Genomic DNA, 27,883 nt, shown 5'->3' on the forward strand with positions numbered 1-27,883 from the left:
ATATTTTACCCTTAAATCAGCAGGAGGGTTAACTTCTCCTCAGGTCACTCACTGTTATTAAAAGCACACCATGTTATGGAGGGAGACTGACATAGTATCTTAGCAAAACAATGTAGCTTACATTTAAACTGGTCACATTCACAGCTTTGAAGTATAAATGGTAAGCATTAATTGGTTGAGAAAGAATCAGGGTTGTTCTGGGCAACACTTCCATTATTTATCACTACTGCCTGTGAGCATGGATCAGAGATCCATGAGACAATATTTCAAGTTATTTTAATAAGTCTAAAAAACATTAGTCAAAGTCTATATTCAACATTACTGTTTATATCTACTGTCTATATTTTATCCATGTATAGCTTTTCTTGAACACATGCGATGGATAGAGTGCTTTATTCATAAATGTTTCAAACAAGATTGTCATATTCACATAAGCTAAATTTACACTTTGGTTACATACATTGCAGTTCTCTTTGCTTATCTACAACATGACAATGATGTTGTTGCTTTCAACCTGCTACATTACATAAAGGGAATAATTTTTTTGCATACCTTCTGAAGAGGTCAAAATGAATTAATATGAGCATTTGTGACAAGCCTTTGTCATATTGACAGGTCTATGGGCAGTTGCTGGATATAAACTCGAAATGTTTGTTTGTGATTGATGCCTAAAGCCTTAGGCCACCTTAGGCAGTACCTCAAAACAAAAGAGATAAAAACTAATGCTAAATATTTTGATAAACAGTTGTAAAAGGTAATACCAATAATTTGATTTATACTCATGTAAACACAGACAGGTAGGACAGATAGATAGACATGCATACTGTATAAACAAAATTTTTAACCCTGATATCCCTTCAACATTTATTTTTCTCTTTGTCAGACATGGATATTGGAGGTTTGGAGACTGTGGTGGCCAACTCTGCTTATGTGTCAGCACGTGGGAGCATAGATGGTGCTGCTGCAGCAACTATGCGTGACAAAAAATACCGTAACAAGCTCAACCTGCCACACATCAGACAATGTGAACAAATGAAGACTACAGTGGATACTTCATTTGACAGTATGTGCGTACGCCAACCAATTGGTAAGCGTCTCTTTCATCAATACCTTGAAAGTGAAGTAGCATACAAGAATCCTGTAGATTTGTGGAAAGATATCGAAGATTACATCGTTGCCCAGGAAAATGACCGGGCTCAGAAAGCACAGAAAATAGTCAACAAATACTACGAGTCTTCCTCCAAAAACTTCTGTGACTTTCTGGGAGACAAAGCTGTGAGCAGGGTGAAAGAGGACTTCAAGAACATTCGAGGAGATCTGTTTAAAGAGAGTGAACAACAGCTCCTTGTCCACCTTGAAGCTAAAGCACTCACTGGCTTCAAGGACAGTATGTACTTTCTACGTTATGTACAGTTTAAATGGCTGGAGAGCCAGCCTGTTGCTGAAGACTGGTTCATGGATTTTAGGGTGCTTGGGAAAGGCGGATTTGGTGAGGTCCATGCTTGTCAAATGAAGGCAACAGGGAAGATGTATGCAAACAAGAAACTGAACAAGAAGAGGTTGAAGAAACGAAAAGGATATGATGTAAGAGATAGAGGTTAACATATACATGCATTAAAAAACAAAACAAACTTGTATCCCATGCAAACCACATTTGATATCCGACTAAGGCCCAAGGTGTTTTTTTTACATGCATTTTTTTTTATTTCTCTTTGCTTTTTAGGCTTATTGGATCTTAATTAGAATATCTAAGTATCTAAGTATCATCTCTTGATATGATGTACTTTTAGAGAAAAATGATTTCATTTATGTGGACTCGTGGTTCGAATTTACATAAAACACTTTTTTTCTGAAATGTTTTAATGCATATATAAGATGCATATATAACTTTTTTTGGAACTTGCTTTGACTATCAGAGAGTAAAAACTAATTTTTTTCCCCATTTTGGACAGTTAAAAATAGGGTTTGGGACATTTCATATGCTGCAAAACAGTAGCTTGATTCCACTGTATGTCTGTAACAAAATATAAAACATTCAAAGTATTTTAATTAGCCACTTAAAAGAGATAAAATGTGCTGTCCATGTATGTGGACACTCAAGCCCTAGGAGGATATTAATCCAGTGTCCAGACTTGTCCAGAGATGTGCAGACCTCAAATCCCTATTAGTATGCAAATCACAAAATTGTGCTAGTGGAACAATGCCAAAGTTCCACAATAGTAAGCGAAATAGCAGTTAGGAAAAGGGGAAAGCAACACATAAAGGCATGAGATTAGATTAATCTGAGAACATGGTTTTAAGCAGCTCTAATTGCAGTGTATTGGCTCAGTGCAAAGAGGCTTGCAGGCTCTGCTTGATACTCCAAAAAGCAGCTCAGGTGCAACTGAGAATACGACAGAAAGATAAGGAAGAAGCTAAATATTTTCAGGGGTTAAAGAAAGCAAGAAATGATAGTAGTCATTTGGAATTTTCATAAAACATTCTGAATGCCAAAGCAGAGAGGAGAAAAGCAATGAACTAGAGTTCAGTAAGAGACGTAAAATGGGCATAATCTACTTGCCTTTAAAGGTATTAGTGAAGTAAATGGAATTAACCTCTTGTTAACATTTATAGTCTTGTTCAGGAACTGTTTACACTTTCTTGCATGAAAATTAATTTCAGTCTCCTTAGTGATTTATTAATAATATTTATATAAATAATAATTTTGTAGGTAGTCCTAGTTAGTAATTAAAAACTTTATTTCATTTTGTATTTAAAATACTTAAAGTATTTTTCCAAATATATAATTTTATTTATAAATAATGCAAGTGCTTCCCAGGCGTAGTGGTATTGCTAAATGGAGTTTTGGCTAAAATCATATAATTTGTAACAAGTGTACACTGTCAAAACTTTTTTTTTTGGATGCAATAATTCTTTGGCCAGCACTATTAATTAATAACATGTCAGTGTGATAAAGAAACCTGGATGAATAATAAAATAAAGCATGAAACATGTTTAATGTTTAAAATAGATATTATATATGTAATAAGTGTTCTAGCCTTCATGGTACATTTCCAATAAACAATTTTGTCCAGTATCATTTTAACAACTTTTAAGAACTTATCAACATGCATAATTAAATGTGGCCTCCATTTTAAAAGTATTTGTTATTTACCTTGTTTTCCTTGTCTGTTTTTTTTCTTATCATTTCTTGATTTCTCATAGGGTGCAATTATCGAGAAGCGCATCTTGGCTAAAGTCCACAGTCGTTTCATTGTGACATTGGCCTATGCTTTCCAGACCAAAACAGACCTCTGCCTGGTCATGACCATCATGAATGGAGGAGACCTCAGGTGCTAATTACATCTATATGTTTGTGTGAAGATGTCATTAACATAAGCAGAATTCAGGTTTTTATTAATTAATTAATTAATTTTAATTTTAGAATGTCATCAAAACAATATGTATGGCATTATTTTACATCAAACAGAAAACTTCAAACACAGAGCATCTGGTCTAGTTGTTGTCTTGGGTTGTCTTGTTGTCTAGCAATTGCAGCTTGGTGCAACTGATGTACAAGACAACATACACACCATTGATTGTTTGTCCGAGATGTGTAACTGTACAAATATTACCATATACCAAATATTTCATCATTTTTAATTTGTTAGATGTTATTTTGTTTTGGAGGTATTCAGGGCCGGAGCAAGCTGAACTGCCGCTCTAGGCAAAGGACTGTCACGCCAACCTCAACCAGATGTAGCTGACTGATTCCAGCACAGTCATCTTGAAATCACACCAATTAGGGGAGGGGGGATGGGGGGTTGTGATGGTCGTGGAAATCACGCTTAGTTTGGGTTGGTGGTGTGGGGGAAACACAGCTTACTGAAAAAAACAGCTTAAATCAGCCTAAGCTGGGAGAAGGAGAAGGTTGGAGAGTTTCTCCTCTGAGCAGAGACTTTGAAGTTGGTTCTTAATTAACCTCATTTTTGATAAGGATCTCTCCACAGTTGCAGTTGATACATATAGGGTGGGATATACTCTAAGCATTTCCACTAGTGTAGGGAAAATGTGCTGGCCACTGGTTACTTTTAGAATTGAAAGCATACCCTTTTTGTCACGTGACTTCAGTTGCTGCTCCTCCTTAACACTATAAAAGTTACAGTGTTTGTATTGCTTGGACAGCCTCTGTGGTTGGTGTGCCCACCCAGTGGTCATGAACTTTCAGGCTTTGGAATGACTGCAGTATTTTTCCTGTGGGCATCATCCCATCTACTTTAAATCTTCTTCCGAGTTCATCTGTAATTGTATCCAAGAACGTGAAATACACCTTGGCTCGGTAGAACTCTTCAACAGTTTGATATCTGCATGTGGACAGGATCCGTAGGACAATTTAAAACCATTAGATTTGCATTACATCCTCTTTATTTGCAGCACTTCTAAGCTGGCTTTCTTCTCTTGCTTCTTCTGACTGTAATTCTACTGCAGTGGATCCAGTCTCCATCACATTTTCCTGATCTTTACAGTCGATATCCGTGACTGTGAATAAAAGCAGGTAACTCAAGGTAATCTGTAACACAGAACAGGAGGAGAGAGCGAGAACACAGGGTATGGTGACACCTGCAGTGGCTCCAGTCTCTAAATTTTCCTGATCTATACTAGCACTTCCGAACTAGGCATGCACCAATACCATTTTTTTGGAACTGATCCGATCCCGATACCAAAATTCTAAGTATCGACGATTCAATTCCAATCTCAATACGGTGCCGTTCTTTTTTCCTAAGATAATACAGTTTCTACTGTTGTGGTGATAAAACTCAAATAATATATCTTCTTTAGTCAAAATAACAGATCTATAGACTTATTGTATACTGTATGAGAGACGGCACAATCTAAAAACATGATGCTTGCTATAAACTACATTATTTGAGCATTCGTTATGACATTGATCTGTTGTGGTCCAGCTTTTTTTTTTTTTATATTACGATTTTTCCTTGAAATCTGTAATCGGCTACCACCTTTGACCCTTTTAGCAAAGCCTGATATTTTTGCAGGTTTGAAGCAGACTAAACTAAACTGTCTAAGGCCAGTTTTACTTAATAAACATTCCCTCACTTAAACTCACCGCAGGTGAGATGGAGAAACTGAAAGCATGTCTAAAAAATTATTAAACTAATTTGGTTTGGTATAATTTGTTGGTTATTTTAATGTATGTTTTTGTTGGTCAGTTATCTACAAAATAAACAGGAATATTTGAGGTGAAGATCAAAACAAGATCAGCTTATATGCTTCAGCACACAAACTGACAAACAGGTCTGTTAAATAAAATTTTAATATAAATAAAATGACATTGATATATTCACAGTTTCAGAGTAGCTTATATTAGGCTAATATAATCATTTTCTGTTAATGACAATCCATATGCGCCCATCAGTTTCACTTTTATTAATTCAATCAACTTCTTTGACCACAATGAGCCAGGCTCATACAAACTATTCGCAGCACTTAAAGTATTCCCCTCAGAAGAATAAACTCAGTCGGAAGGATCAGAGAACAGAAACTTATTGTGAGAATAATTATACAGAACGGCGCATGTCGCATCTGCGCAGCCGGTGCATGAATGAAGTGCTGAGACAGCACGCGGCTCTCCGGTATTTGTGGACACTTCCAAAACAGCAGCACAAAGGGAAGAAATCAGTGCGTTGAAGATCTGTCCAATGTATTATTAAGCCTTTTCTAATTTAAAGTTTCAGGTAGGCCTACTTTGTGTGTGAAGAGCAGGTAATAACCATCTCTATTCGTGTTGCGAATGGCAAACTGGCTTTCTTCTCATGATTCTTCTTGCTGAAATTCTTCTGCAGTGGCTCCAGTCACCACATTTTCCTGATCTATACTAGCCGTTCTATACTGGCTTTCCTCTCTTGCATCTCCTTCTCGCAACTCCTGCAGTAGCTCCTTGATCTTGTTCACCAGAAAATTCTTTCAAATCATCTATCACTTCTCTTTCTAAATCTGAGTTACTATTTTCTTCCCTTTCTTCTTCTCTGCCACAAACTGGCCTGATCCATGAAGAAAGTGAGCTGCTACCCTTGGCTGCCTGCTGTCGCTTCCTCTACTTATTTTTCTTAATTTTCTCCTTAAGAGGCATTGCACTGCAACCATCAAGTAATCAAAATTTACATCAGTACAAAAAACAGTTTTGATCTTTAAAACTGTCATGATTGATATGTAGAGGTCACTAGAGGGCAACAATGCAATGTTGATTAAACTATAGTTCCCCATTTAGGGAACTTCAACACTGCGTCTAACCAGAATGCTAGGGAAACACCTCTTTTATACACGTCTTGAAGCACATGTGAAATCAATCTAATATAATTAAGCAGTGACGTCAGACTAGAGAGTATAAAAGCCTGCACTGAGCATTCGGTGTTTACTGAATCAAGCTTTCAAGAAGCACGCACGTGGGAAAAAACACCCTCTTTTTGTGACCATTCTTTACCGATTTTGCAAACACAAATTACAAAAAAACTGAGAAACTTACTCTTTAGTAGTATTATGGCAGAGAAGAACGCTACAGTTACTAAAGTAACCCTTCGTTCCCCGAGGGGGGGAACGGAAATGCTATGTGGAAACTTCCACTATGGGGATTTCGTCAGAAACCAATCATCTGAAAGAGTATAAAAACGGGCCAATGAAATGCCAACGAGTTGGCAGCGTCAGCGTGCACAGCTGGCGTCAATGACAATCAGTCATGCTATAAAGACGCAGCCAGTGCCATGCTCGACATCCTTTTCTAGCTGAAGAAACTTTCACGCTCAACAGCTAAAGGACAATCGTTGTGGCGAAGGAACATAGCATTTCCGTTCCCCCCCTCGGGGAACGAAGGGTTACTTTAGTAACCGTAGCATTCCCCTTCGGATGGGGAACTCCAATGCTATGTGGAAACTTCCACTATGGGGAAATCTATGGAAAACGCCACAACGAAAGAACCTTACTGCGTCCCTGGCGAAGGGTGTGCCACGCAGTAGAGCGAGCGCACCTACAATGCCCCGAGACACAGTCTTCCAACGTGTCCCCTGGCCCTCACTTACCTGTTCAGAAACAGTTATGTTTTTCGGGGAGTCGCAATAACCCAGTAAAATAGGTTTTGATACGACAGTACGTTGGGAAAGCGTTCAGTCCCGATAGGGAGGACGCTGCGGAGCTCACCTGTTACCCAGAGGGGAGACCTGGTGACAACCTATGGACTAGCCCAGAGATGGGGAGTCCTTGCATAAGGATGGTTAGCAGGGAGGGAAGACACGAGCCTGCCCTAGAAGGGGGGAATATACCGTGGCTGAGTGAACGTATGGGATCGCCAGCAGGGATCACACATAGCAGGCACCTATACCCAGAACGCGGGCTGACCAGCGGGCATGCCGACAACGTAACGGGCCAACACCTGACTCCTCCGCTGAGTCAGGTGCTGGGGGCCTCGGAGGAACTCTGCAGGGTTCGCCAAAGAAATGGGGAACTAAACTGACAAAGCTGAAAAAGCGCACGTATCTCCGGGTTAGGGAGAGTGGCGCAGCAAGCGTGTTTCGACACCTCAACCGAATCGTTTCCTCAATCACCAAGGGTTGCCTAATACCCTTGAGGAAACCGGCTCCACTCGCAGATTGTAACCTTGCAAATGTATTGGGTGTCACCCAACCCGTAGCTCTACAAATGTCTGTCAGAGAGGCACCGCGTGCTAACGCCCAGGAGGATGCGATGCTCCGTAGTGGAGTGTGCTCTCACCCCCGGGGGACACGGCTCACCCTGGCCCAAAGGCGAGGGAGATGGCATCCACTATCCAGTGGGCCAACCTCTGTTTAGATACGGCACTTCCCATCTGCCGACCACTGTAATGGACAAAGAGCTGGTCAGAGGATCTAAGGCTCTGAGTGTGGTCCACATATATTCGCAAAGCGCGAACAGGACGCAACAATGAAAGGGCTGGGTCTGCCTCCTCCGCGGGCAGCGCTTGCAGGCTTACTACCTGATTCTTAAATGGCGTGGTAGGAACCTTGGGCACATAGCCGGGGGCACGAGTTCTAGGCACGATGCCTCCAGGTACCTAACCCTCTTAACCGATGCCAACACGACCAGCAGAGCTGTCTTCAAGGACAGAAATCTCAAGGATACTGAGTCGAGTGGTTCGAAGGGATCCCCACGTAGGCTCGTAGCACTACCGCGAGATCTCAAGAGGGTATGAGAGGGGGGCGGGGTGGAAACATCCGCCTAGCACCTCTGAGGAGCTGGATGATGAGGTTATGCCTCCCCACGGTGCCGCCATCCACGCATCATGATGAGCAGAGATGGTGGCCACGTAAACCCTCAGTGTGGAGCGCGACAGCCTTCGCTCCACCTGTCCTGAAGGAAAGAAAGCACAACACTGATCTGGCAAGATCGGGGGTCTTCTCGGCGAGAAGCGCACCACTCAGTGAATAGACTCCACTCCAGGGCGTAGGCATGCCTCGTAGAGGGTGCACTAGCCTGAGTGATGGTATTAACCACCGCCACCGGTAGGTTACCTAAGTCTTCCTCATCGCGTCTTATGGACCCCACGTGGAGGTTCCACAGAACTAAGCGAGGGTGCCAGATGGTGCCCTGTCCCTGAGAGAGTAGGTCCTCTCTCAAAGGGACTCGCCAGGGGGGGGCGTCGCGAGGAGGGAGAGTTCTGATATCCAGGTCCGGTTGGGCCAGGGGCGCAACTAGCAAGACCTGCCCCTCGTCCTCCCTGACCTTGCACAGAAACTGCGCGAGTAGGCTCACTGGGGGGAGTGCATACTTACGCATGACTCGGGGTGGAGTCGCCATTCTCCCGGGGAAGGAGCTGCCGTGAGAGCCTGTTGGCCGCACGGTTGAGCCCATCCGGGGTGTGAATAGCAAGCAGCCACTTCAGCCGCGTATGACTCCAGAGGAGCAGACGGCGAGCGAGCTGAGACATGCAGCGGGAGCGTATACCCCCCATCCGGATGGAATACGCTACCGCGGCCGTGCTGTCCGTCCTGACCAGCACGTGTTGCCCCCTCAGCACCGGTAAAAAGCGGCGCAGAGCGAGAAACACTGCCAACAGCTCTAGGCAGTTGATATGGCAATGCAGCTGGGTTCCCCTCCACAGGTCCGCAGCAGCATGCCCGCTACACACGGCCCCCCCACCCCATACTGGAGGCATCTGCCGAAACGACAGCCTGCCTGGACGCCTGACCTAGGGGCACACTGGCCCGTAGGAAGGAGGGGTCCTTTCCAGGGGGTGCGGGTGCGGTGACACAGCGCAGTGACAGTCACTCGGTGTGTGCCCGCGTGCCATGCGCGTCTGGGGACCCGATCGTGAAGCCAATGCTGTAGTGGTCTCATATGGAGCAATCCGAGCGGCGTGGCCGCGGCTGCGGATGCCATATGCCCCAGGAGCCTCTGAAATAATTTCAGGGGGACCACTTTTTTTCCTGTCGAACTCTCTCAGACAGTTCAGCATTACCTCGGCGCGCTCTCGTGAGAGGCGCGCCTCCATAGTGATCGAGTCCTGCTCCAACCCGAAAAAGGAGATGCTCTGCACGGGGGTGAGCTTGCTCTTTTCTCGGTTGACCTGAAACCCCAACGGGCGGAGGTGCCGGAGCACCTTGTCTCTGTGCATAATCAATTGCTCCCGAGAGTGGGCTAAAAATCAGCTAGTCATCGAAATAATTGAGCGTGCGGATGCCGGCGAGCCGAAGGGGCCCGAGTTTTCACCAAGCTCGCGGAGACAGAGAGAGCCCGAAGGGGAGGACCTTGTATTGCCACGCTCGACCTTCAAACGCAAACCGCAGAAACTGCCGGTGGCGTGGAAGTGTGGAGATATGAAAATACGCGTCCTTCAGATCTATTGCTGCAAACCAATCCTGAGGACGAACGCATCGCGTGATGCGCATCTGCGTAAGCATTCCGGAGCGCAGCCAGTTTTAAAATGGTTAAATGGAGGCAGCGGTTTAAAATGTGCAGATATAGGATTGGCCATAGCCCACCGCTTTTTTTTTTTTTTTTGGGCACGATGAAGTGCGGGTTGTAAAACCCGCGCTCCATCTCGGCTGGAGGGCCGGCTCGATTGCATCCTTCGCCAGGAGGACAGCAATCTCCTCTCGCAAGACAGGGGCGGACGCAGGACTGACCCTGGTCGCCCGTGAACCTGGGAGGCCGTTTCACGAACTGAATCGCATAGCCGAGTCTGGTCGTATGGATGAGCCATTGCGATGGGCTGGCCCGCGCTAACCAGGCAGGCAGAGCCCCCGCAAATAGTCCCACCCGCACGATCGCTGACGTGCCAGCGGCGGGGCAGCGTGGAGTGAGTGGGCTCATCCGGGGAGCGCTGGGGTCCCACAGGAGAGCAGGAGAGGAGAGGTTCTCGTCTCGCACTCAAACTCCAGGAGAGGGGCTGGGAGTGGAGAGAAAGGAGACCGTTCTCTCGCGCTCCATGAGCCATTGGCGAAATGCACCGATCCTGCGAGCTGGAAGGCATAGCGTCCCAGACTGGCAGTGTTCGGGCTGTCACATCCGGAGGAGGGGAAAAGTGCTCTTTCACTGAGGATTTTGATGGCCTTTTTTTTTTTTTTTTTTTTTTTACGCCCTTAAATAACGTGCCCCGCCCTCCAGCGGGAAAAGAGCAAATTCCCTCCTCCCCAGATGGCCCGCCTCAGGGACGCTTCGCGGTCCGTTTTACCGAACTTAGCGGCGCCCTGGGCGGGGGACGCTGGTTGCCTGCGCGATGCTCGGCGCAGCCGTGTGGCCGGAGGCGCAGGCGGGGCGGCGAAGCAAAGCTGCGGGCGGGCGTCCTCGGCGAAAAAGCAGCGGATGTGGATGGCTCGGCGGGGGGGGAGCGGTCATACAATCCCGCCGATAGAGACCTCGCCCATCGCCTCCGACTGCTCTATTACCGGCGTGAATTCCTGGGCGAATTCACTGCCAGTGTCGCCGAACAGGCCAGCCTGGGATATGGGTGAGTTAAGAAAGCGAACTTTGTCAACGTCACGCACATCACCAGGTTTAGCCTGAGGTGGCATTCCTGGATCACGGATGTGATCATCGTCCTTCCCAGGGCACACACAGCCGACTTTTTTTTTTTTTTTTTTGTAAGAGCATAGTCGGTTGCAGTGCGGAGCGCATGCTCAATCCTGGGTCAGAACCATCCTCGCGCAGCCGGGCCAGCGCCTGGGGAGGCTTAGAAGGTCTCGCCTTCATCCTCCACATCACACCCCTCTAATCGGCCCTCGAAGCAGCCTGGGGAAGCACAGCCGCAGAGTCTGCTTCTGGATTCGACGCCGCGCTCAAAGTCCCGGAGGGAGCGAGCGGGTTCGAATCCTCGTCAGACCTTGACAGCCCAACCTCCAAGGATGGTGAGGATGGAAGCGCACGCAGATCGGGCAGAAAAAAGTGCCCTCAGGACAGCGTGAGTTTACTGTGCACTTCCGGGAAGAAGGGGACGGGAGGCTTTGAAGGTCTTGCCTCCTTATATCCTCCACATACACCCATCTAGTCGGTCCAGCCGCGGGGCTGGGGGATAAACCATCACCAGACCCACGGCCGAAGCAGCCCGAGAAAGCACGGCCATCACGTCTGCTTTTTAGATGCTAACGCCGCGCTCTCCACCCCGGAGGGAGGAAGCGAGCGGGCTCGCATCCCTTATCAGACAATGACAGCCCATCCTCCGATGCAGCGATGGACATCTGACCCCCGGTGTCATCAGGTGAGAGCGACCATCCAAGGACGGAGCGCTTCTTCTCACCTGAAGCTTGGATGGAGCGCGTGGAGGAGCGAGAGGTCTGCGGCCCGGGGGCGGCAGATTTACTCTCACTGAAACCCTCAGATCTGCCCGAGTGCCAACCGCAGTGCGGGGGACAACTGGGGTGGGTGGCTCTTTTGCAAGAGCGAGCCGCGATCTTAACTGCGCAACAGACATGACATCAGTGATGGCATGCACTGCCCGCGAGCACCGCATTAACATGCTGGACCCCCAGACATGAAACGCTGTGCTCGTGCCCATCATCCGGGGATAGGAAACCACCGCATCCAGAAACGCACGGTCGGAGTGACGTCTTGAAAAAGACGCGCTGCACGACCGTGTTGCTCTTTTAGGAAAGCTTTTTTCCTATATACAAACCGCTCTTGGAGGACCGGACCCAAAGGACGCCAGGCAAGGTAGAAATACCCAGCTCGACCATCTGCCACTGGTTATACGCGCTCTGGACCAGGAGAAGCTGCTTCTCGATCTCTCTCTGTAGACACAGGTTGGAGATACCCTCAAAGACTCTCTCAGAAGCTTCTTGAAAGGCTCTGAAATCGAAAGGATGTCGAGCATGGCACTGGCTGCGTCTTTATAGCATGACTGATTGTCATTGACGCCAGCTGTGCACGCTGACGCTGCCAACTCATTGGCATTTCATTGGCCCGTTTTTATACTCTTTCAGATGATTGGATTCTGACGAAATCCCCATAGTGGAAGTTTCCACATAGCATTGGAGTTCCCCATCCGAAGGGGAACTGCCACCTGCTGGTCATGTCTTACAGCATTCTGTGTGCTTGTGTGAAATATCTGTATTTATGTAATGGTCCATCTATTAGCCCAATGTCAAAACTAACAACATGGGTAAAGGTTAAATGCATGTAAGCCTTTTCTAGCACATCTGAAAAAATATTTTATTTGTCAGAATTTATTTTAATTTGTTTCCAGCTCCAAATTTAATCTGACTCCAATTTCAGGTGATCATTAAATTTCAAATGTGTTCCTGATAAGGAACTGATCACATTCATAATTGAGAAATGATTTTTAGATATTTGACTATATTTTAAACATCTCTGTTTCATTTCTTTTCTTTTCATTTAATCTGTCTTAGAGTCAGTATGCTGGCCAGTTACATCAGCTTATTAACAAAACCTAGCCAGTTCTGGTTCTTAGATAGAAGATATAACTGTAAACTAATTTCCTTCAAGTAACATTAGGCCCATGCTTGCTCATACATAAAGAAATTCGAAGAAATGCATAAAAATTTTTTTGATTTAGCCACTATATTATATCACACTAAGTCAGTGATTGTTAGAAATCAACAGGTCTCTAATGATGTGCCTATGCTCCATCCATTGAGCCTGAATGCATGAGCAATCCTGGTTGTAGGTTGGAGAAACATCAGCCTAAACAATTTACTAGATATAAATGATTTTAGTAGAACATAAAATATACCAAATATGACATTTTATTTGTCAGGTAAAGATTTCCCATGCTAATTTACATAATTAAACAAAATGAACCAATTCAGAAATGCTCAACATAAATTACTCAAAGCAAAATCTAAGAGTTAAAGATACCTAATACCTTACCATGTAGAAGTATGTCGCAGCAAATAAGTCTTGATGCAGAGCTCAGAGACTCACACGCTGCAACGGGGTATTCTGGCTACTGGATCCATCAGACACTTTTGCACCTTTCCCTTAAACCTTCAAATTACAACAAATGATCACAAATTCAATACAATAAAAGCTTCACAAAGACCCTTGTCTGGTCATGAGTTGATATGAAGACCATTTTTGCTGAACTGGAACATCTGGCAGAGATCTTATCAAAGCCCAAACCCAGATCAACAGATACAAGGGAAATTGCAATCACACAAAGACATTTAAAATGATACCAAACATGAATATAAATCCACAGGATACACCATATTGAAAACTTCCAGCATATGTCTTACACAGTTGATGCCCTTCCAGCTGCAACCCATCACTGGGAAACATCCATACACACTCATTCACACATACACTACAGACAATTTAGCTCACCCAATTCACCTATACTACATGTTTTTGGACTTGTGGGGGAAACCAGAGCACCCAGAGGAAACCCACGCGAACACGGGGAGAACATGCAAACTCCACTCTGAAATGCCAACTGACCCAGCCAGGGCTCGAAGCAGCGACCCTTTTGCTGTGAGGCGATTGTGCTACCCACTGCACCATTGTACTGCCGGGTCTGATATTATGGAGAGTTTTAGACATCTTTACATTACATACATATAAACACATATATTATATACATTATAAAAGTTTTTAGATACTGGCAGGAACTGGAACACTCTGTCTATCATGTGTGACAATCCAGAACATACGAAATATGTTCATGTCCAGAGATAATGCTGGCCATGCAATAACTGGGATGTTTTCAGCTTTCAGGAATTGTGGACAGATCCTTGCAACATGGGATCATGCATTATGAACATGTGGTGATGTTTGTGGATGAATCCATTCAAAACGCTATCAATAACATGCAGCTGTGTACATTGTCCATAACACACGCCTACCCATACCATAATAGCACTGACATCATGGCCCACCCGATTCACATCATTGACAACAGCAAACCCCTCACCAACACATCATACATGCCATTTGCCATCTGCCCTGTACAGTAAAAAACTTTGTCAACATCTCTCCAATTTGAATTTAATTCCCACACAAGGGACTACAAACTGCAGTCAGGTCCCTGAGCTGTTTGTGCAGAAATTCAGTGGTTACACAAAACGATTGTAGCAGTAGCTGTTCAGGTGGCTGGTCTAAGAGGATCTTGTCGGTTAAGATGCTGAATGTGGAGATCCTGGTCTGGTGTGGTTACACTTGGTCTGCAGAGAATTCCTGGGCAACAGCTCAGGAGGACCTTCCTGCTGACAGCATGCCAATTGAACACTTTCCTAAAGGGCTCCTATTTTCCCCTTATACAAGATGAAAGATAAGTCTTTAATGTCTCCAGAATGTGCCCATAAAGTTTCAGTTCAAAATACCCATCAGATTATTTATTATACAATGCAGAATATAACCATTTTAGAGTCTGAGGACAGTGTAGCTGTTTTTGTAGTCTGTGCCATAAATGTGACAAAAGCAGTGCCATCAGTGACAGAAACAGACACAGGTGAAGCTGAAATAAAGATCATCAATAAAAAAACACCAAAAAAGTTTAATTTTTTTGTAATTTTGGCGGAGTTAATTCATGCTTTTCTGAAACAATGAGTCACAGAAATGCCGTTACAAAGTTTTCAGTACACACACGTACCTACACGCGCATTTACCGACACCGTGCGGCTGTGGTGACTCTAGCTTATGCATAATGACACAAGGAGAAAATACTGAACTATTGAAATGTATGGTGATGGCAACTTAAAGATTCTGACCGTTAAAGACCTCTAATATGGAAAATGAATGTATTCTCTATAGGATTCAAGTCAGGTGATAGGCTGGGCCATTCTACAGCTTCATTTTCTTTCTCTGACACCATTTGAGAGTTTCCTTGAATGTGTTTTGGGTCATTGCCTTGCTGAAATGTCCACCCTGGTTTCATTTTCATCATTCTGGTAATGTAGATGTTGGACTGAAGCAGCAAATACTAAATTAAAATGACAAAGGGCAGTGGGTTGCTGAATAACTATTGAGAGATTTCAGCTGCTGTTTAGGATTTCACTGTCTTTCTCCACCTCCCTATCTTTGTGTATTCATTCATTCATTTTCTTTTTGGCTTAGTCCCTTTATTAATCTGGGATTCCCACAGTGGAATGAACCCCCAACTTATCCAGCAAATGTTTTACGCAGCGGATGTCCTTCCAACTGCAACCTATTACTGGGAAACATCCACACACTTATTCACACACATACACTACGGACAATTTAGCTTACCCAATTCAGCTGTATCACATGTCTTTTGACTGTGGGGTAAACCGTAGCATAAGGCGGGGTGGGGGATAGTTGGGGGGGCGGATCGATCCTAATATGGATAGTATCGATACCAACGTTGGTATTGATATCGAATCGATAGTAGCCTCCCGAGATCGATACTTTTATTTAAATTTCATCTAATTTACGCTAAGGTAAATTGCCCCTGTTTCCTAAAAGAGCGGACACGCCTCTAAACAGCCCGCTCCTTTTATATCTCATATGCACAGTTGCTCCTTCTTGCTCTGCTGTTATTAGTTGTCCTTTCATCGCGTGACTCAGCAGCGCCAAAGAGCAAGCACTTTTGGCTGTTCTGAGATGACGGAAAAAAAAGGAGCGCTATTTGGAGTTATTTTACTGCAGTAAACGAAAATATTGCAAACTGCGATGCTTGTAGAAAGTCTTTTCGATACTGTGGCAACACTACAAGTCTACACAAACACAAGAAAACAACAGAAAAAAGAAAATGCCAAGCTGCATAAAACAGGAGAGAAGAGGAGGCAAATCATCCAGACAGAGCCCCAGCAGTGCTAGCCCTGAGACAGAGGTCACTGGCCGAATTGTTTCGGAGAGGCAATGAATATCAAGGTAGCTAGCTACAGTGGTGAAGTTAATATTTGAGTTGTATTGGACATTCAGTATTAGTGAATGTCAATTTGAAAAAAAACAAAAAAAACAAAAAAACAAAAAACGACTTGATCATAGTTGAACTTGTTACTTTCATTATCAGGCTGATTAAATAAAGCCTATATAGTCAGCATATATACCTGATATTTATATGAATTATTTTGGAATTTAAAAATATACAGTGGTGGCCAAAATGGCAAGAAAGGTAGCTTTTAGGTAGTGTGTTAGTAGGAAATAATAATAAAAAAAAACATTTAAAAACACTTAAATTTTTTTTAGCTGGTGATAAAACAGGTGTTTTAACAATTCTGGCCACCACTGTACACCATAAACTAAAAATATGAAAATGTCAGAATATCCCTCATTATATACAAGCAACTGTTTGCACTTTGTTTAAGAATAAAGCAATGTTTAGTGTCTAATGAAAGCAGAACACTTTATTTTGTTATTTTGAACAAAACAGTGAACAAAAACTGAAAAAAGTTTTAAAACATTTGTAAGCTAGTAATAATTTTGTGGTCTTTGTTTATTAAAAATGTATTTGAAATGCATATTTGTTTTATATTTATTTGTTTAAAGACATTGAAGAAGTGCTTAAAGAGAAATGGTTTTGTTATAATTATATTATTGTTTCTGAACAAAAACCCCAGACTGAAGAAAGTTAAAGTTAAATTCATCGGTCTCTAGTAATAAGTTTGTGTTTGCAAATCCAAATCATTACAATAATACAAATGTTTTTATTTGGCTTAAAAGTGTTTAAAATTTGTCCTAGGTTTTAACAAATACATTTGATTATAGCTGCTTTGAGACCATTCAACTCATAAATGATCACACACTGTTCTTCCCTACAGAAAAGTACATTTAGGTTTAAGTGCCTGCTTTTTAAAGTAAAAGCATCAGTATCCGTCTCGATATCGGCGATACTGGCCCTGTATTTAATTGGTATCGGATCGATAACAAAATTTGCAGTATAGCCCAGCCCTACGGAGCACCTGGAAGAAACCCCCGCAAATACGGGGAGAACATGCAAACTCCACACAGAAACGCCAACTGACCCAGCCGGTGCTTGAACCAGCGACCTTCTTGCAAAGAGGCGATTGTGCTACCCACTGCGCCACCCCTTGTCTTTGATATATTATTTTAAATATTAGCAAAATATTTGCTAATATATGAATGGAAAATACATTTTTATGCAACTGAAAAAAAAAATCACAAACTGAAAAACAATTTAGGGTTTTTTTTATTGAAATGAATGGTATTTTATTTCTATTTTCCTGCAAACACCGCAAAATATTTAGCTATAAACTCTACTGACTGGTTTGACTGGAAACTAGCTAATTTTTCAGCAGTTTCTCTTTCATTCAGCAACATTTAGGTACTGGATGCGACATGAAGTAAGGACTGATAGGAGAGAGTTGTTTTAATGTAATTTAATATAATTTGCTGAATGAAAAGAGAACTTATGTTTTTTCACAGACAGCATAAATGCGTGTTTTGTGATGATGATTTGATGAGTCTCGAGGAGTTAACAGTGTGTGTGTGTGTGTGTGTGTGTGTGACTTTCAGCATATCAAAAGTGCTATTCTATCGCATGGTTATGAAGCGTGGTTAATGTGTGTGGATGCAGTTGGAGCCTCTGTTGGACGAAAAAAAAAAAAACGGTTATGTCACAAACAAATGAGTGACGTGCAACACAGAGGCAGCCTGGGTTCCCAGGTGTGTGCAAAGCACTTGGTGTGTGGTTCAAATCCAATCCTGCCTCTAATCTTTCATGCTAATTTCACCCTCACGCTTCATCATAACATTACAACTCACAAGAAAAAGTTTTACCTTGATGAGAAATCTCATTGCGATTTAATATCAAGTGTTTATTTCTTTTAATATTGATGATTTTGATGACAACAAATGAAAACATTAAATTCATTACCTTAGAAAATTTGAATATGTGAAAAGGTTTAGTAATCAAGACACCTGGTGCCACAATCAAATTGGCCAATTAACTCAAAACACCTGCAAAGGCCTTTTAATTGTCTGTCAGTCTAGTTCCGTAGGCTACACAATCATGGGAAAGACGGCTGATTCCAAAGATGACCGTTGAAACCTTGTACAAAGCGGGAAAGACACAATAGGTCATTACAAAAGAGGCTGGCTGTTCACATAGATCTTTGTCCAAGCATATTAATAGAGGCAAAGGGAAAGAAAAGATGTGGTAGAAAAGTGTACAAGCAATAGGGGTAATCACACCTATTAGAGAATTGTGAAACAAAAGACATTTAAAAATATAGGAGAGATTTATAAAGAGTGTACTGCAGCTGGCGTTAGTGGAGTCAGTCAAGAACCACTACACAGAGATGTACGCAAGACATGGGTTTCAGGTGTCGCATTTCTTGTGGCAAGTCACTCTTGAACAACAGACAGCGTCAGAAGCGTCTGGCCTGGGTTAAAGACTAGACTGCTGCGGATGTGGTCTAAAGTTATGGTCTATGATGAAAGTAAACTTTGCTTTTCTTTTGGAAATCAGGGTCCCTGAGTTTAAAGGAAGAGAGGAGAGGCACACAATCTATGTTGCTTGAGGTCCAGAGAAAAGTTTCCACAGTCAGTAATGGTTAGGTCAATGCAGCTCTATACTAGGACATCTTAGAGCACTGCTACTGACCAGCTTTATGGAGATGCAGATTTCATTTTCCAACAGGACTATGGGTCAGTACGGGTTACCTTTATCATGTTTGTATTTCCACTGCCAAAAGGGTACCAATGGTAAAGGGGAAAGTTTCAGTTGATGTCAAGGAAATGTCAAAGTAAAGTTGTACATATAATGTATCATATAAGAAGCACTTCTCACAAAACAGATGCTTTATACACACAAATACCTGTGTATAAATATTTGATTATAACTGCAGATCAATGATTGGGCGAACAGTCTCGGGTGTTACCAATTACAGAAAAACTACACACAACATACATTTAGTCCATATTTGGGTTCAAAAACAACATGCAACATATAACCCACAGTCAATGCAAACCTTTTATCTGTATATTTAATCTTCACCAGCACATGTGACCTCTTGTTAGAAAGTAAATCCATCATTCCCAGTTCATAATAGTCCAAAAGGTGATGATAATAGTTAAACATGGCAGGTTGTTCATGTTTTAGGTTGCTGAAACAATCATTTGCTCCTTTGTTTTTTCTGGCTACTCAATTTACTCTCACGTTGTCGGATTCTGAAAGGATCAGATTTCAGAAGCACTTCAATAATCACATGCATGTTGTTATTATCATCAGCTCAAGAAGTTTGTTATTTTCAAATATAGATGTTATCTGTAAATATCTGTTTATCAAGACAATGACAAGGTTTGTTTAAGCTCAGGTCAACCATGGCTCGTTATTATATGTATATATTATTATGGTGTAATAGCTCGGCTCTTTATTTAAAAATAGGGTTTTCTTTGTTTCATTCTCCTAGCTTGTGCATGAGTGTAACACAGGGAGTGACAGAGACAACTGAAGTTAGGATCCAAGTGCAGGTTTATTCGGTAGTCAGGTAAGCAAAGGTCAACACAGGTACAAACAGATGTATAAAGGCAATCCAGAATCGTAGTCACTATAACAGGCGAGAGGTCGGAAGGCAGGCGGCAGACATGGAGAACTGGATAAACAAGGCGAGGTCAAAACACGGGAAAACAAAACAAGGAAAACCGCGTTGAATTGTCACTATACAGAAAACAAGACTCGGCAATGTGAATGACTGCGTGTGCTGCTTAAGTAGTGTGGAAATCAGTCCAGAAGCAGCATCAGCTGTGGGAGTCCAATCAGTGGAGACTTGGAGCAGGTGTGTGTGTGTGGCATGGCTGAATATGTAGTCTATAAGATGTAGTCCATGTGAAAGTGAGTGCTTACGAGCGACCTCTGGTGGTTAGAGATCGCTGGTAATCATGACAATGAGCTAGTGATTTATCTCTGTAAACCAATAGCGTTCAGCTGCGTGTCTGGCTCCAACTTTTGGTACCCTTTTGTTGTGCTAGGCACCCTACCGAAAGGGTACCCAAAAAGTTGTATGGTACGGTTCACTTTTTGGTACCTTTTGACAGTGGAAACAGCCGTAAAAGCGTACCGAACTATACAGTACCATACCACTCAGTAGAAACGGGCCATATTTCACCAGCACACTCGACTGGCCTTAATCCCATTAAAAAATGTATGGGGTATTGTGAAGAGGAAAATGGGTTATGCCAGAACTACAATGCAAAAGAGCTGAACACTATCAGAGTAACCTGTAACCTTTGCCATTTGCATGTTCTCTTCTTGCATAAATCAACCAGGGGCCACAATATGCATTGCAGCCAATCAGACAGACCAACTGACCCATCCAGCCCCTTCCCTAAACCCAACCGATAGTGTTTTCAAAAGCAATCTAGAAAAAAAAAGCTACTTCAACTGGCTTCTCGCAATGTGTAGGCGCAGTGGCTCTATTCTGAGTTCCTCTTGGGTGACAAAGCTCTGAGGGTGCGTCGTACCATTTTTTGACAGTTTTTTTGGTTTAGTTAATGTGTTTATTATTTAAAGCAGTGGATCTGCACTGTCATGCGTTCGATCACTGTGTGATCCAGGGGATTCTGAGAGGCAGCACACCATTGCTCTTATGGTTTGTTTGTGTGTGTGTGTGTGTGCTTGCACTGCATGTGGGCAAATTAGCTGTCTTTAAATAAAACTTAAATTTTTATGCAATTCCTTTCCTTTTACTACACTTGATACGCCCACCTCAACAGAACTAAAAACACCCCCTTGCCTAGCTTTTTCCAAATCTGTAAAATACCCTACTGAAAGGGGGTTCATGACACTTTAAAGCAGTTTGCACCTATAATTATGAGACCACAGATAGCACATTGGTTAATAGAATAACCAGAAGTTGAATTGACGTTAGATGAGAAAATAAGTAAATAAGCAATCAAATTAATTTAAAATCATTTGTAAAAAAAAAAAAAAATTGTAGAAAAGGTGTTTTATTCTTCAAATTTACACAGATGTGTCAAAAACTTCAGAAACTGGTATGTCTGTTATATCAGAATCTGGTAAAAAAAAAAAGAATATCTTAAAGAATAATAAAAAGTCTTAGGAATTAAATAATTCACATTAAGTCACATGCTTATATAAATTTAACATCATATAAGTAGCATCATATATAAAAGATGGACAAAATATCAGTGTTGCCAATATCAAACTTGCGAAGTCTGAACTTACAAGGAAAGGATGCAAGACTTTGTGTACTTAATATTAAGAAAAAAACCCAATGAGATGTTTGCGAATGTTAACAGCCACAACTTTGTTTTCAGACGTCTCAGTTTTCCCCCATCCACACTGACACGGAGCAGCAGCATTTTAAAATGAAAACTGTCTCTTCAGCATTACCAAAACGATGTTTTTGGAGCTCGAATACTTCGAGGTAGTGTGGGCCAAAGACGTAACCGTAGCAAAATTTATGCATTTTAAAACTAAAACGTATTAGTGTAAACAAACCTAAGATCGGTTCAGAAACCCCTTATGAGTACAAGAAAATTAAGGTCTGTGATGTTGCCTGGAATGGTGCAATCAGGGCCTCACCTTTGAACCAAGCCTAGGGTTGGGGCTCACAAATACTTGGTGACTAGTTTATTTCCTACAGTACCCGGCTGGGCTCAGCACACCTGCTGGAGGAGTACTGTGGATTGAACAATGGTCAAAGACCAGGGTGATGACGATCCGATTTTTGGACACATTAATCAATGAAATTATGAAATTTATTAGGATTGACAGTTATTAAACCATAAATAGCAATTTTGTAAGAAACAAGATCCATTCTCTTCACACTTCATGACAGAAGGAAAGGGTATGCACCTTTGAATGAATGAAAGAGAGAATTGATTAAATCAAAAACAACAAGAAGAAACACCAGTATGCATTATAACAATCTAGTCTTGAATTCACTATCCTGTGATTAACATGGAGAGTATATATTGAGATGTTGTAATGTATTTTTATATATAAAAACACAATTTTACAGATGTACTAATGCTCGCTACTTATGTTTGTCCAAATTCTTTAACTCCACCATTTACTCTTTCTCTGTGCTATAGATTCCATATGTATAATGTGGATGAGAAGAATCCAGGCTTTAATGAAATTAGAGCTTGTTATTACACAGCTCAGATAATTTGTGGGCTTGAGCATTTGCACCAGCACAGGATTGTGTATAGAGACCTCAAGCCAGAGAATGTACTCCTGGATGATGCAGGTGAGAAACACAGTGATGCAAATTTACTAACTGATAATTTCTCATATCTTACTCTATCCTTACGGAATGTTTTTTTTTTCCTTTGCTTTAGGACATGTGCGTCTGTCTGATCTGGGTTTGGCTGTTGAATTACCACCAGGAAAAGACAAAACACAGGGATATGCAGGGACTCCAGGTCAGAAAACTTTCAGTTCTTATACTCTAAGGGCCGGTCTGGCTAATTAGTTTAGTGTGTTCCACATGTTGCCCCTTGTCGCATTCATGTTGGATTGTGTTGGACTAATTCAGCATGTCAAATCGGCATCGGACCAACAAACACCAGAGCATTGCTAATATAGGGAAGTTGTAATTGGTAGGGTTTTCTTGGTTCTTTGTGAGTGTTTTTTTAAAGTATTAGCACAATGTGCATCTAAAAATGTTTTATTGTGTCGAGTGCATGCGTATGGTCTGGTGCAGCCTTCGAGCAGTGGCATGCCCCTTGCCGTGGCTGATGCGCACCTCTCAAAAAATGTAACTACACGTTGTGATGTGCAGGGTTCTTATATCTTTTCCAAAGTCAAATTTAAGGACTTTTCAAGCACTTTACAGGTGTTTTTTCAAACTGTTTCAGCACTTTGCAACTGTGCTAAATTAAATGTTTGCATGCAAATGAACTTTATCAAATTATTTAAGATGCTATTTGTTATAATATTCTATAGTATAGCACATCATATAGTATAGTATTCTAAGGAATAATTTAATAGTATTTTAAGAATGGGTTTTAACCACAGCGGTTCGAACTGTAGTTTTGCCGAATGACTAAAAAGTAATCAGTATGATGATAAAAAAACTGTACATTCTAGTCAAACCATCCTTCTGCAATCTTATACCAAAAACGGAAATAAGGGCAGCATTAATAGCTAAAAATGTGGGAGAGCATTGCTATTATGTGATTGTATTGTATTGCAATATGGAGCAATTAAGTGTTGATGTTAAATCAACAGTAATTCACAAATACTTAATAATGAAATGATTTAATGACAATAACTTTCTATGGTTACAACTAAATTAATTACAAATAACTGTCTAAAATGATAAAATATGAAATGATGAAAACATATGATAATAATTGTAACCAGCTTTAAATGTAAAAATAAAGTTACGAGATGTAGAAGGAGAGACAGTGGAAGGGAGAGCCAAAGAGAGTAAGTAGGCCTCAAAAAAAGCCTGAGAGCAGTAGAGCCAGAGAAGATAGACTTCAGATCAGGAGAGGAGCAGAGCAGGAAAGCACAAAGCAGGAAAAGAGGCAGAGCAAAGTTTACAAGCTATTTTGCCTCTTTCTTTACCCCCAAAACCCCCAAAGTCCACACTTTGGAAAGTATTGAAAAGTATTGAAAAGTCCACAGTATTGAAAAGGTTCGGTATTGAAAAATGCAAGCAGCATTGATTTGCCTTGTGCTGTAAATGAGCGGTCACAAGATACATTTTGAGTAGTTCAAGAAAGATGTGAAAATAAATTCTGTGTGAAACAAAGGCCTTACTTTCTAAAATTGCATGGAAAATGAAAGTTGCACCACTTTTCAACCAATTTAAACATGCTTTTGGGCTTGCACTCACATAGAGTGTGTCGTTGCTTAGCAAAAAATCATTCAACCATGCTCTGAGGATCCACCACTGACAAACTGTAGCTTTGATACAAGTTTTATTTATGGACACAATTGCACTACAAAATGCACTACAGTATCTGATTGCTCTGTGTTTGTCTGAGGTACTTAATCTAAAAAAAAGTTGTTCTCATAAAATTAGTTTGAATATATCCAAAATAATTTGGTAATTTAAGATAATGAATATATTATAACATGACTGACATGACTATATTATAAACAAATAAATGTGATAATACTACAAATTTGAATAACAATATTAAACTATTTAAACTATTTAAAATTTAAATTTTCAGCATCATGAATCCAGTCTTATCTTTTCCATAATCCTTTAAAAATAACTTTAATATTATAATTTGCTTCTGTATTATGATGCTCTGTTTTTAGTTTCAATCATTATTAATGGTTAGTTTTTAAATGATGTATTTTTTTATTTTTTTGTGGAAGCTGTGATACATTAAACTTTGATGAATAGAAATATGATTAAACCATTTTTAAATACTGTACTATACTATGATGTATTACTATAGTACAATAAAAAAACACAAATCAGGACAACTGTTTTAACACTGATTTTTGAAAAGATTTCTTATCCTATGACCCCATCTTGTAGAGAACCTAAGTATCGCAACCTTACTCTGTAATCTTTCCTCTTTTTTTAATCCCATACTATGGGTGAAACCTTTCAAGATATCCAAAATATCTCTAGATATCTGGATGCAGCTCTGATGATGCAAACTGAGATTGCATATTTCAAAGATGAATAATTCACTCAATGGAGGTAGCGACGTCACTGTGAAGGGTAGGGTTAGGGTTGGGGTTAGGTGAGTGCATTAAAAAGCATTGGATGCAACTCTGATTGCAACTGCAACAAGTCTGCATCTGGACCCCTCTCAAATATTTTGACAATTTTGAAATACCAAATGTTTTTGTATCATGCTGACATTATTTGGTGGGAATTACAAGTTTACATGAGTTTTGTGACTAGTTACTGTAGTTGAAATTACCCCAATATTTTAGACAAAGGGTGGTGCTAGAGCGCCCCCCCCCCCCCCAACCCCACCCATGTATGATCTTTTGCCTCGGGGTGTGTGTGTGTGTAATTTCGTGACATTCTGAGCAATTTAGGTGCCTCAAAATACAAGTAAAAAATTTCAAAGATTCACCTGTTGCATGCAAACAATATTTAAAATATCAGAAAAACAGTTTCATAATAACAATAATAATAATAGTAATAATAATAAAAGGAGCAATTCCTATAGGGCCTCTGCACCACCAGAGATCAGTCCCTAAATAATAAATGGAGCAATCCCAACAAAAAGCTACCTGGGTTTATGCAAGGGCAGATTTCAAAATACCCAGTCACCCAATTAAGAATAGGTGCATCTTGAGCTGGTAGCCTATACTATAGAAAAGAAAAAGAACAGCAAAAACCCCAAACAAAACTCAAACAATCTGACTTGTTACATAGGAAACATTTAGGATTAATTTAATTAATAATTCATAATATTTGTTTAGGTCTAAGAACCTGCATATTACTAGTCATTTTTTCACTCGTTTGAAATCTTATTTCACACTTTCTGTACCTTGTGCAAATAAATCATTTATATTAGGATTAAATTAGCTGTTTCGTTTGAGCTGTTAATTAAAACACTTTTCATACAAACCACTCATTATTCATGTTCTTGAAAAATAATCAAGTGAAAAACAAAGCAAAATGTATTCATCATTTATTTGTTATTTGTTAGTTGTTATTGTGTTATTTATTTATTTGCCTGTATTGCAAAATGCTATTTACTTAGAATTTTCACGGACACTAATAATTAATTCTATTATTTTGACTGCTTATTTAAAGCTGCTTTAATATAGTCTGTATTGTATAAAGTGATAAGCAAAGTTTGACGTGCATAAAAATAAGCAGAACATGCTGTATGTCTTATTAGGTTTCATGGCTCCAGAACTTCTACAGAAGAAAGAGTACGACTACACTGTAGACTACTTCACGCTTGGGGTCACACTGTATGAGATGGTTGCTGCCAAGGGACCGTTCAGGTGTCGCGGAGAGCAGGTTTGCATATTAAGGCAAATACTTTAGCTTTCTGTTAAGGGGTCTTCACACTGATATTGTATTGTATTGTATTGACAAAGGTAAATCATTTTAAATAAGAGCAATTTAAGGCAAACTTACTCATCTTTACCTCTGCTTGTTTGCTGTTTCAAAGGTGGACAACAATGAAGTGACTCGCCGCATTCTGAATGACCCTGTCTCATACCCCCCAACTTTCAGTCAGGAGCTCAAAGACCTCTGTGAAGGACTCATGGAGAAAGATCCAGAGAAGAGACTTGGCTTCAAAAACAATGAGTGTGCTGAGCTGAAGAATCAGTCTTTCTTCAAAGAACTCAACTGGGGGAGATTAGAAGCTGGTATGGCTCATCAGAGTTATAGTCAGGGAAGAAAATGCATTGCAAACCACTTCGGAAAAAGTACCATGTTATTTCTTCACCTTAGAATTATAAGGTTCTATCTGCATTCTAAATGATTTTGAGATATTGAGCTTTAAAGTTTTTGCATTCTATATACCAAACAACATGTGTGTAACAGTTCTTTTTCATACATTAACATGACAGAGACCCTTAGGGTTCTCTAAATGTGAATTATCAAAGTTCTCTTACATCTTGCAAATTGGAGTAAAATAACCACGGTAAATACAGATAGAACTTTCTAATTCTGAAAAGTAATTTTCCACTTGGAATAATAAGGTTCTATCTGGCAGATCGTTCATTGAAGCATTACTTATAAAGAAATACAATAAAAATATATATAAGTTGGTGTTGTAACAATTTGTTGATGCTTGAAAAAGTTACATTTTTGCTTTCTGTAACATTTATTTCATGTTTTAGGATGAATATGTTTTCTTTTCAAATTATTGCTAAATATTTTTTTTCAGTGCAGATGTTAATTTTATCTAATTAATATGTTAATATTTCTTAAATGTTATGCGTTATATGAATTATTGAATTATATTTATTGAATTATATGCCCACCAAAAATAAAAAAAGTATTTGCCCTTCAAGGCTTAATATTAAATTTAAAGATTTTAAAAGAAACAGACGATGACCAAATAAGTTTAATAAACACTGAAAAGTGTTTCACTGACTATATGTAAACAAATAATTATTTTTCACATTTAATATATACATTTTAAAATATTCATTTCTTTTTTAATAATGTAAAATTTAATATTTCATCTCAATGTCGGCGATGCAGTGGGTAGCACGATAACCTCACAGCAAGAAGGTCACTTGTTCGAGCCTTGGCTGGGTCAGTTGGCATTACTATATGGAGTTTTCATGTTCTCCCCATGTTCGTGTGGGTTTTCTCCGGGTGCTCTGGTTTCCCCCACAAGTCCAAAGACATGTGGTACAGGTGAATTGGATAAGCTAAAATTGGCCGTAGTGTATGTGTGTGATTAAGTATGTATGGGTGTTTCCCAGTGATGGGTTGCAGCTGGAAGGGTGTCCGCTGCATAAAACATATGCCGGATAAGTTGGCGGTTTATTCCGCTGTGGCAACCCCAGATTAATAAAGGGACTAAGTCAAAAAGAAAATAAATGAATAAATGA

General features: G+C 40.9%; 1 protein-coding gene across 1 annotated transcript in view; it reads left to right on the forward strand.

Moving 5' to 3' along the window:
• The first annotated feature begins 885 nt into the window (after positions 1-885).
• The window catches only part of grk1b (G protein-coupled receptor kinase 1 b), a 28,516-nt gene continuing 1,518 nt past the window's right edge, over positions 886-27,883 (forward strand). Inside the window, exons 1-6 of the mRNA XM_056457035.1 lie at positions 886-1,584; positions 3,205-3,332; positions 22,459-22,616; positions 22,708-22,791; positions 26,203-26,327; positions 26,482-26,683. Of these exons, the coding sequence (XP_056313010.1) occupies positions 886-1,584; positions 3,205-3,332; positions 22,459-22,616; positions 22,708-22,791; positions 26,203-26,327; positions 26,482-26,683 (1,396 nt within the window). The remainder of the gene's footprint in view (positions 1,585-3,204; positions 3,333-22,458; positions 22,617-22,707; positions 22,792-26,202; positions 26,328-26,481; positions 26,684-27,883) is intronic.

The sequence above is a fragment of the Danio aesculapii genome, chromosome 5 (assembly GCF_903798145.1).
Source record: "Danio aesculapii chromosome 5, fDanAes4.1, whole genome shotgun sequence".
NCBI lineage: Eukaryota > Metazoa > Chordata > Actinopteri > Cypriniformes > Danionidae > Danio > Danio aesculapii.